Here is an 11470-nt window from a genome sequence, read left to right on the forward strand (position 1 = left end):
TCCTAATGTAGATTTGGTCTTTTTGAGTTGGCAGGATTCTTGTGAAAATGTTCGGTCTGTCTCTTGTTGCATCTTTGCTATAACATGGAGCAGCAGCATCAAGACTGGCTCTTACAGTAATATGAGTTCACCACAGGACAGTAATGGCAGTTAGGAAAATGCTCTTCTCACTGCACTCTGCAAAGAAAGCTAGCTATTATGGAAATACATCCCATCCTCTGTATAACAAAACTGCTTAGAGAAAGAGCATCTTCAGCAACATACTGATTACCCCAAAGTGCCATAATGGTGCTGTATTGTATTTGGTCCTAATTTAAAATGTGGTAACCTGAAATCATTACCTTGAGGAACTATTTCTACCGGATCTAACCCTTAAAATATTTTTTGTGTAACCTAATGTATTCAGGTTAATTCAGAGATGTTACAAAATATTTTTGACTTTATTCAAACCAATTAACAATTATAATTTTCTGTGTACTTTAGTGTACTATTACTAACTATACATCAGAACCTGAGAAGAACTGCAGAAGTTTGTAATAGTTTTTAGGATGTAATATTTACCTTACCTCACCTTGATGTCATGGAGGGTATTTTTTATTTTTTTCTATGTAAAATTAAATGATGTCACCAGTTAAATAAATTGTAATTTATGCATAATTTAGCATGTCTCTTAGATTAGTACAGGTACTGTATCAGCCAAAACTTAAATGCAAATGCGTTTTATTTATTAAGTGACAATGTTTCACATCAAATAAGCTATATATTTGAAAATTAGAACATCACAGTAAACATAACTGACATAGACAATGATGCCTATATTGGTTGAACTTTAAATTGGTTGAGCTATAAATTCATAATTCAATTCTGTAACCAGCAAATAATCCCCTGTCCAAGTATAATAAATGTGAGACTTGTTTCTTTTCACGAAACATTTGTTTAGTTTAAATTAAAAGATTTCAAATGTTACAAAACTCATAGTGTCGATGTATATACACTTCCTTGGACCTCCGTGTTTTGTTACATTGATGTTAATAAATACTTCAGGTAATTCTAAGATCAGCTATGGTTATTAATTTTAACCACATATGGTGAAAATGCATCCTTCCACATTTAAATAGGTCTAAGGTCCAATTACATCAGCAGCAACTGGTGAAAGTTTTTAAAGTGACAAAGCTGTGCTATGTTGACAAAATCTAATTACTCTTGATGAAAGACTCATAGAGGGAGGTGAGCTGGTCCTTCAGGTTCTGGGCGTAGGGGTCTAGCTTTTCCTTCAGTTCTTCAGCATAGGGTGAGAGACTCTGCTGGACAAACTGGGCTCTCTCTACAATCTTTGCCTGGAGATCCTCAGTCAGGGGAGTCACAGTCTTCTGGAACTCCTGCAGGTGCTGGTCCACCTTCTCTTTGATTTCAGCAGTGTAGGGCTCCAGTTGAGCCTGCAGCTCCTTCATGCTCTGCTCCAGGCTCCCTCTCAACTCCTCACTTCTCTGGAGCACAGTGGCCTTCAGGGTTTCAGAATCCAGGGACTCTGCATATGGAGCCATGGCTGCTCTGAGGTCCTCCACTCTCTGCTGAATTTGGCTCTTGAGATTCTCAGCATAGGGCTCCATTTGGTCTCTCACTGTGGTCAGATCCTGGCCCAGACGTTCCCTCAACACTTCAGCCTCCTTAATGATTTTGGTCATCAGCTCTTCAGCCAGAGGATTCATCTGGTTTTTGAGTGTGATGGCATATTCGCTGGCCATGTCGGCACTCTGTGTTAGTCGAGCACTGTGATGTGAAGGAGAACATTTGTGATCTCAGGGCACAAGAAATATTTTCAATAACAGTATCCAGCAGGTAAAAGTTCTTGACTTACTTGACTTCCTGGCCCAGTTGGGAGGTCCTGATCATCTGGACGGTTTCCTCTGTCGTGTGTGTTGCCTTTGCAACATAGCTCCAGAATGCATCAGTCAGCTGCTCCAGCTGTGGCTTGGGCTCATCAGCATAGAATAGGTTGGCTTGGCAACCTGTTGATGGAATAGAGCATTTCATATTTATCAAATTATATAGTTATTAAACCCTACATATAGCATAGAAGTCTCATATTGTGAAAATTATTTCAGTAATTGTTTTGAAAGTTTAATTTCTAACCTGTAAATGCAGCTAGTGCAAGCACCACAAGAACCTTCATGGTTTTCAGTTTTAGTCTGTAAGTAAAAACAAAAGCACTTTTACATCACAATTGCTGTCCTTTATATGAATTCATCATCATTTTGTTTTCTTTTTTAAAGTGCTGCATTTTGAATCAGCAAAATGGTACATTTGTTTACTTACCTGTGTCAGTGTGTTTTTAATTCACGCTGTCCAGTCAGAAGAACAAGAGTGGAGGTATCGCAACATATCTGTTTATATATATATAGCATGGCTAGGTGATTGGAAACCCAAAGTCCAGTGGGTAGTGCCTTGCTGTCAGGATTACTTTACATCATAATATCCTGAATGGACCTGCCATCGGATCCATACCTTCCAAATTCCAAACCTAAAAATTCAAGCCTATCGTAGTACTTGTACAATAAACTTTAAAACAAAATACATCTAAAGTTAACACATACCACTATTCAGTATTATGCAGATATTCAAGAAATGAAGGAATTTGTAATTTGAAGGAATTTGACAATTTTGCTTTAATTTTTAATAAATGAACAGACAACTAAACAAATGAATAAGCCAGCAAATCAATTAATTAATCTGTATTAAAATTTCAAAAAGAAAATAGTTTTCTTCAGTGTAACCAACAGTATTTTATTCATTTAAAATTTTTAATGAAGATTTCTCATGAAGTGTTACTGTAGACTTGTAATTATTGGGGTTTAGGTTATCTCTAGTCTCATTATCTTTGATACTCTCATTAATGAAAAGGTCTGTCTGATGTACTTTATCGTAATGAAACCAGACATAGGCTGATTTTAGACCTTTGACTAATAACTGTAACAAATGACACCAGACTTTGTTCATTTCCTGATAAGATATGACACATCACTCAAAGTGATAGGCAGGGTTGGGAGGGTTTCTTTTGAAATGTATTACACTACAGATTACAGAATACATGCTGTAAAATGTAATTTGTAATGTATTCCGTTAGATTACTCAAGGTCAGTAACATATTCTAAATACTTTGGATTACTTCTTCAGCACTGGTAGATATTTTCATTTGTTTTGACTATAAAAACTCAGCCAGTACAGTAAGACAAAATACACATGTTAAAAATACATTCTCTGAAAAACCTAAATATCTTATGCAGTGTTCTGTTTAAAACAAGATCAATCTAATTTATCTTGTTTTAAGAATTTTTAGATATTTTTACAGGAAAACAATACAAAAATTATCATCAAGAATATGATTTTTGCCCTAATATCAAAGGTCTTACTAGAAAAAAAGAAATTATGATCCAACGTGAATTTTCTTGATAAAAAATATGATCGTGCCTGGTAACATGTGCATGTAAAATGGCTAGAAATAGCATTTTAGCTTAGCTTAAAGCTGACAATTTACACAAGGTTTATTTCTATTTCTTCTGCTCCAAACTTACTTCAAACGTACTTCTCTGTCTGCTCGTATGAATGTAACACATCATAAGAAAGTGTTTTACCGCTGTTCAAATGCACTTCATTAAATGATCGCATCATTTATATGTATAAATGTTTTCCATCTGAAAGGACTAAATATTAAATGAAACAAATGACAATAAAATGCAAAGTAATCTCTTCAGTAATCTAAATACTTTTTGAATGTAACTGTATTCTAAATACCAATGATTTAAATTGTAACTGTAGTGGAATACAGTTACTTATATTTTGTATTTTAATATGTATTCCCGTTACATGTATTTCGTTACTCCCCAACCCTGATGATAGGTGTTTTGATCCTGTTTCATGGATGAATCGATGACCCTCATACTCTGCAAATCAGTTGGATACAGTATGTTTTCCCGCCCTTTTGTCTTAAAGTTAGCAGTAAGTCTTTTTCCATTCCTAAAGTAACTGCCTGCTCTATTTAGTTTATTTAACATGTCTTTGGTCTCAAATCAGTCTGACCCCAAATCATTCTTGTAGGAGGAGTCATGATCACAATCAGGACCATGCACACAGGACTCTTTTTCAGGTTGTGTATGCCTGCTCAGCCCCTAGAGATAAGGGCAACCGTTTGACCTAGATACAAACTATTGCTGCTGAAGGATGTTTGACCCTCATATCTTTGTAAAAATGCAAAGGCCATGGCAAGGTAGACAGTTATCCAGAATAATGTTTGCAACAGCTGTTTATTGCATATGTTGCTTTATTGGACAGCAGGAAACATTCATGCCACAGATTTTTCTTGGAGTTTGTATAGCATTCCCAATCATCAAAAATTTTAAAACATTCCTCAGGCAAAAGGGAGCATATGCAAGGTTGATAGACTGAAATGTAACTTCAAATCTTTAAATTAACATTTGTTGATAGTATCTGAAGGGAATAAAAATGACTTTTAAGGGTAGTCTAGTGAAGAAACATTCCTTATTTGACAAAATGAAAAGACTGTATCTCTGAAGTGGAATGGATTTAAGAAGTTTATGCTTGCTAGATTACTTGTTAGATTATGGATAAAACAGGACTACTTGTAAACTAGGAAAACTATGTATAAATTTAACCATTTAATTTAAGACAGCCCATGAATGCTTTTTATGACTTTGATGAGGTGTAATCAGTATTGAAATACTCAATACCATTGAAGCTCTGTGGAGACTGAAACAGTAAAATACACTCACTGAGCACTTTATTAGGAACACTATGGTCCTAATAAAGAGCTTGACATGGTCTTCTGCTGTTGTAGCCCATCTGCCTCAAAGTTTGATGTGTTTTGCATTCTGAGATGCTGTTCTGCTCACTACAATTGCACAGAGTGGTTATTTGAGTTACCGTAGCCTTTCTGTCAGCTCGAACCAGTCTCCGTTGACCTCTCCCATCAACAAGGCATTTCTGTCTGCAGAACTGCTGCTCACTGGATGTATTTTGTTTTTGTCACCATTCTGAGTAACCTCTAGAGAGTGTTGTGCATGAAAATCCCAGGAGATCAGCAGTTACAGAAATATTCAAACCAGCCCATCTGGCACCAACAATCATGTCACGGTCAAAATCACTGAGATCACATTTTTCCCCCATTCTGATAGTTGATGTGAACATTAACTGAAGCTCCTGACCCGTATCTGCATGATTTTTGTATTGCACTGCTACCACACGATTGGCTGCTTAGATAATCACATGAATAAGTAGGTGTACAGGTGCTCCTAATAAAGTGCTCAGTGAGTGTATATTGGAAATTTTATAGTTATTATTTTTTTATTGGTTATAATACAATTGTTTGATTTATGTCACAATTTATCTCTAACATGACCCTTCTCTTTATTTCTAAGCAAATCAGCATTTTATTTCTAAAGTTCTGATGGGCACACTTTCAGACATTCAGATGTGTGACCATTAATTTTTATTTCTTTCAGTTAAAAAAAAAAAAAAAAAAGAAAACTTATCAAAAACACATCTTCAGTATCAATTTATTTCTGTAACATCTTGTCAATAAATTATAGGTTTCTCATAGTTACATATAGAAAATGAAAAGCTCTTTCAAGAAACATCTTTGTCATTATTTTCTAATACACTGTGGTGATAGGGCGTTGTCAAGCAACATCCGTGAAGAGTGAGGCTGAGAGAGTGTGTGGGGTAAGGGTTGGCACCTGTGGGAGATCACCTCTAACAGCTGTTTTGTGTTTGCAGTGAGAGCGAAGAGTGATTTAAAGCGCAATCCAAACCGCCGGAGGAGAGAGAGTGCCGAGGCTGCACGTGTGTGTCAGTGCAGCGAGCATTTGAGTTTTAAGCTTTTGAGTTTCAGAAAATAAAATTCCCTTTTGAGTTTGATTCGCCATCTCCCGCTTCCTCCTTGAGAGAATTAAGAACTTTTGCCACAGTGGTGCCGAAACGCTGCCATGACGTCCTCGCCGCTGGAAGAAGTCTTCAAGTCCCTTGCCAGCATCCACTAAGCACCAGGCCCTCATGGAGCTGCGAATGGAGCAGGAGAAGCGTTCGAGGTGGGGAAAAGAGGGCTTTTCAGTGAACAGGGGGTTCTCCTCAACCACCACCAGTGTGCAGCATCCACCTGGATGATGCAACAGCAGCCATAGTACACCAGAACACTCACCAGCTATTGGTGGAGAGGAGAGAGTAGAGTTATGGAGCCATGGGGATTATTAGGAGGCCATGATTGAGATGGGCCAATGTGGGGAATTTAGCCTGGACACCAGGGTTACACCCCTACTCTTTATAAGAATTTTTAATGACCACAGAGAGTCAAGACCTCAGTTTAACGTTTCATCCAAAAGACAGTGCCTTTTTACAGTATAGTGTCCCCATCACTATACTGCGGCATTGTGACCCACACAGACCACAGGGTGATCACCCCCTGCTAGCCTCCCTAATACCTCTTCCAGCAGCAACCTTAGTTTTCCCCAGGAGGTCTCCTATCCAGGTACTGACCAGGCTCAACCCTGCTTAGCTTCAGTGGGCAACCGTTCTTGAGCTACAGGTTGATATGGCTGCTGACATATGTGTTTGCCTTCTAAGCTGTTGGTGACAGACCATCAGTACAGTAGTTTGACTGAGTGCATACAAAGCATAATCACAGATATCTTCCATTTTGGGATCAAAATGTTAATTCATAGACAAAATTAGGTTTGTTAATAATTAAAGAAGTCTTCAAAATATTTCGTTGTTTTGGTCAAGGATTCGTAGAGGGAGGTGAGATGTGCCTTGAGGTCCTGGGTGTAGGGATCCAGCTTTCCCCTCAGGCCCTCAGAATAGGGCTCCAGTTGAGCCTACTGCTCCTTCATGCTCTTCTCCAGTCTTCCTCTCAGCTCCTCACATCTCTGGAGTAGAATCCATGGATCTTAGGTAATCCACTCCCTTCTCAGTTGGATCGGTGACATATTCAATGTAGGGCCTAAGTGCACACCTCACAGTGTTCAGTTCCTCACCAACATTCTCCCTCAATTCTTCAATCCCTTTAGTAATTTTAGTCTTCAGATCTTCTGCCAGAGGATCCATCTGGTTCTTGAGGGTGATGGCATACTGGCTGGGTCACGTTGACATTTTCTGTTAGTCTCCATTATGATGTGTTTCTTGCATGGCTTTAGAAATGCATGCAGAAAGCTTTTTCTAATAACAATGTCCTGTAGTTAAATATTTTGGACTTACTTGACTTCTAGACCCATTTGGGAGGTCCTGATCATCTGGATTGTTTCCTCTGCTGAGCATGTTACCTGGGCAAAATAGCCCCTGAAGTCATCAGTCAACTGCTCCAGGTGTGGCCTGGGCTCATCAGCAAAGGTTAGCTTGGCAACCTTTTTATTAAAACAGAGTCAGAATCAGAATGAGCTTTATTGCCAAGTAGGCTTACACATACAAGGAATTTGTCTTGGTGACATAAGCTTCCAGTGCACAAACAATACAACAATAAGACAGAGATAATAATAAAAAAGGCCCTTTTCCTCACTCTGGAAGTGAACAGTTCTTGAAGGGAGGGCAAGGGTCAACCAATAATCCTCTCAGCAGTCCAAATTGTCCTTAAACCTGTCTTACACAAAGCATTTGAGATGTCAAAGATATAATTAAATAATGTAATGTGTAACTATTACTCCTTATAAAACTGTATTATTGTCAGCTTGTTTTTGTAATTTGTCTAACCTGTAAACACAACCAATGCAAGGACCCAGAGAACCTTCATGGTTTTCAGTTTTGGCCTGTAAGGAAATTACAGATGTGAGTCCTTTACATTATACATAAACCAAAGCAAATGAAATAAAAATAGTGAATTACCTGTGTCAGTTTAATTTTAATAACATTGTCCAGGCTGATATGGTAGTGTAGAGGTGGCTGTTTCATATCTTATTTAATATCCCATTGGAAGATCATTGTTGAAGTGAAAACCCAAAGTCCAGTTGGAAGTGCCTTGCTATCAGGATTACTCTACATCAAAACTTCCTGACAGTGACTTTTTGTTGCAACATATCCTCACATTCAAAGCAAACCATTCAAAAAACTGTCATTTTGTAAACTTTGCTAAAAAGCTTTGGCTACTTAAGAACAACAAAAGCCAACCTTTGGTGTCAGGTCAAAAATAATTATAGTATTTTGAAAGAAACCATTAATACCATATAAGAACATGTTTACATTTTTTCAAGGATAATTAATTGTTTCGATTGGAAGAGGACTATGATTGTTAAACACCATCAAGTAGTATCGTTAACATGAGTCATTTGCCTAACACAGGGCAGTTATCAAGGGAAGATAACCAGGTCATTGTCCTTTGCCCCTTCAATAAGGGGCACCAACTAACATACTCTATGTTATTGCCTATCTATGGGGCTGGACAAATGTATACAGTAGGGCAAATATTGTGTCCTACTGTAGGACCTGTGAATTTAAGTGACATCCAGGTCTAATAGGACATTAAAAACTTTTTTTAAATCCATTGAATTCACTAATATGGAAGTGTAACATGTTCTATCCTTCAACACTGCTATCATCAGGCAGGCGGTATCGCAGCATCAGGACCCGCACCAGCCGACTTCATGACAGCTTCTTCCCCCAAGCAATCAGACTTTTGAACTCTTGATCTCTCACAATCAATATACATCAGGAATGCACTTTATTAATCTTATTATCTCACACTAGACTGTCATAAATTATATTCTCTGTTAACAACACACTGGCAACTGACTATCAGCCGACAGCCTGAATGTCAATACAGTACAATACAACCTACTGTACATTTTCTATATACTATATATACTTTTTTTTATTGTATAATGTGTATTCTATATTGTGTGTATTGTTTAATGTACATTGTATGTTATTGTTTGTATATTGTGTTGTGTGTAATTATGTGTATATTGGATTTTAAATTGTGTTGTGTAAATTTGATGTTTATTGTAGATTGGTATATGTCTCATCACTATCACGACTGCTATGTTGCTCGGAACTGCACCCAAGAATTTCACACACTATTGCACTTGTGTATATGGTTGTGTGACAATAAAAGTGATTTGATTTGATTTGAACAGAAACAATATTCTGTTAATAAATATTTGTTTTATTGATACATAAACAAGAAAACATTTGGCATTTGTAAACATGAAAGAAACATCAAACACATTTTCATACAAAAATAATACAGTATTACTTTTTCAAATTGTGTATAAGAATGGATAATACATAAACTATATTGTACAGATATATGGAGGATTAGATGGATATGCCAGATTTTGAAGTCATAATTCTCAGTCATGAGACAATAGTTATTTTAGTGATGCAAAAGAATAAGTCTTTGAAGCATTAGTTGGTCTTGATGAAAGACTCATAGAGTGAGGTGAGCTGGGCCTTCAGGTTCTGGGCGTAGGGGTCCAGCTTTTCCTTCAGGTCTTCAGCATAGGGTGAGAGACTCTGCTGGACAAACTGGGCTCTCTCTGCAATTTGGGCCTGGAGATCCTCAGTCAGTGGGGTCACGGTCTTCTGGAAGTCCTGCAGACGCTGGTCCACCTTCTCTTTGATTTCAGTAGTGTAGGGCTCCAGTTGAGCCTGCAGCTCCTTCACGCTCTGCTCCAGGCTCCCTCTCAGCTCCTCAATTCTCTGGAGCACAGTGGCCTTCAGGTTCTCAGAATCCAGGGACTCTGCATATGGAGCCATGGCTGCTCTGAGGTCCTCCATTCTCTGCTGAATTTGGCTCTTGAGATTCTCAGCATAGGGTTCCATTTGGTCTCTCACTGTGATCAGGTCCTTCTCCAAACGCTCCCTCAACACTTCAGCCTCCTTAGTGATTTTGGTCATCAGCTCTTCAGCCAGAGGATTCATCTGGTTTTTGAGTGTGATGGCATATTCGCTGGCCACGTCAGCACTCTGTGTTAGTCGAGCACTGTGATGTGAAGGAGAACATTTGTGATCTCAGGATACAAGAAATATTTTAAATAATAGTATCCAGCAGGTAAAAGTTCTTGACTTACTTGACTTCCTGTCCCAGTTGGGAGGTCCTGATCATCTGGACGGTTTCCTCTGCAGTGTGTGTTGCCTTTGCAACATAGCTCCAGAATGCATCAGTCAGCTGCTCCAGCTGTGGCTTGGGCTCATCAGCATAGAATAGGTTGGCTTGGCAACCTGTTGATGGAATAGAGCATTTAATTATTTATCATTTCAGATTAATCAAATGATATGTTATTATTATGCCCTATAAATACATAATTCCAGACAACTGCACATGGAATAAATTCAACTAAATGTAACTAACCTGTAAACACAGCTAGTGCAAATACCACAAGTACCTTCATGGTTTTCAGTTGTTGTCTGTAAGAAAAATATCAAATTTTATAAACATCTCTGTCTTTTATGAATTTATTATCATGTTAAAAAATGCTGTATTTTGAATTTACAAAAAATAAAAGTGAAGCTCTCTCCTTGCCTTGTGTCAGTATGCCTTTAATTCACACTCTCCAGTCTGAAGAACAAGTGTGGAGGGATCTGCTACATATCTGTATATATAGCATGGCGAGGTGATTGTTGTAGTGGAAACCCAAAGTCCAGTGGGTAGTGCCTTGCTGTCAGGATTACTCCACATCATAGCATCCTACATAACCCAACCTGCCATCACAACTGATCCTTAAATTCCATACAAATAATCAAAACAGTGGCATTGTAAAAAATATGTATATATACACAGTACTGTGCAAAAGTTTTAGGCACTTGTGAAAAATGTTGCATAGTGAGGATGTCTACAAAAATAATGATATAAATAGTTTTCATTTATCACTTAATGTCATACAAAGTCCAGTATACATAAAAAAACCTAAATCAATATTCGGTGTGACCACCTTTGCTTTTAAAACAGCACCAATTCTCCTAGGTACATCTGGGACACCTGGTAGATAGGATGTTCCAAGCTTATTGGAGAATTCACCACAGTTCTTCTATCTATTTAGGCTGTCTCAATTGCTTCTGTCTCTTTATTTTATCTCAGACTGACACGATGTTTAGTGGGGGGCTTTGTGGGGGGCCATGACATCTGTTGCAGGGCTCCCTGTTCTTCTATTCTAATTTTTTCTATTTGCAAAAGTAATGTTTGGGAGTCTAACATTTATATTTCCTATTGACACATTAAAGCTGAAGATATAAATAACCATCTTAAGACAAATGCTTTTGTGAAACATCTTATGTGCTTAAGACTTTTGCACAGTACTATATATATATATATATATATATATATATATATATATATATATATATATATATATATATAAATTAAAAAAAAGAAGCAGTGATGATATTCTCATTGTTCATGAGTTAGGTTATAAAAATACATATTTAGTCTTTTTTTAATTGTTTACCTTGATTATATTTTTTAGTTATTTCTGCT

The 11470-nt window shown here is 37.5% G+C and overlaps 2 protein-coding genes and 1 pseudogene across 2 annotated transcripts; all 3 read right to left on the bottom strand.

The window, feature by feature from the left end:
- Positions 1–703: 703 nt before the first annotated feature.
- Positions 704–2363, bottom strand: LOC127454153 (apolipoprotein A-I-like). Its single transcript, XM_051721146.1, has 4 exons — positions 2317–2363; positions 2134–2189; positions 1859–2009; positions 704–1770 (listed from the first exon to the last, which is right to left on the bottom strand). The coding sequence occupies exons 2-4, from the start codon at positions 2171–2173 to the stop codon at positions 1194–1196; spliced, it is 768 nt and encodes a 255-aa protein (XP_051577106.1). The 5' UTR covers positions 2174–2189; positions 2317–2363; the 3' UTR covers positions 704–1193.
- A 4383-nt stretch (positions 2364–6746) lies between these two features.
- LOC127454565 (apolipoprotein A-IV-like) lies at positions 6747–7792 on the bottom strand (annotated as a pseudogene).
- A 1371-nt stretch (positions 7793–9163) lies between these two features.
- On the bottom strand, positions 9164–10559 carry LOC127453555 (apolipoprotein A-I-like). The gene is made up of 4 exons (XM_051719990.1): positions 10520–10559; positions 10349–10404; positions 10068–10218; positions 9164–9979 (listed from the first exon to the last, which is right to left on the bottom strand). The coding sequence occupies exons 2-4, from the start codon at positions 10386–10388 to the stop codon at positions 9403–9405; spliced, it is 768 nt and encodes a 255-aa protein (XP_051575950.1). The 5' UTR covers positions 10389–10404; positions 10520–10559; the 3' UTR covers positions 9164–9402.
- Between the last annotated feature and the right edge of the window lie 911 nt (positions 10560–11470).

Source organism: Myxocyprinus asiaticus, chromosome 16, assembly GCF_019703515.2.
Source record: "Myxocyprinus asiaticus isolate MX2 ecotype Aquarium Trade chromosome 16, UBuf_Myxa_2, whole genome shotgun sequence".
In the NCBI taxonomy this organism is placed as follows: domain Eukaryota; kingdom Metazoa; phylum Chordata; class Actinopteri; order Cypriniformes; family Catostomidae; genus Myxocyprinus; species Myxocyprinus asiaticus.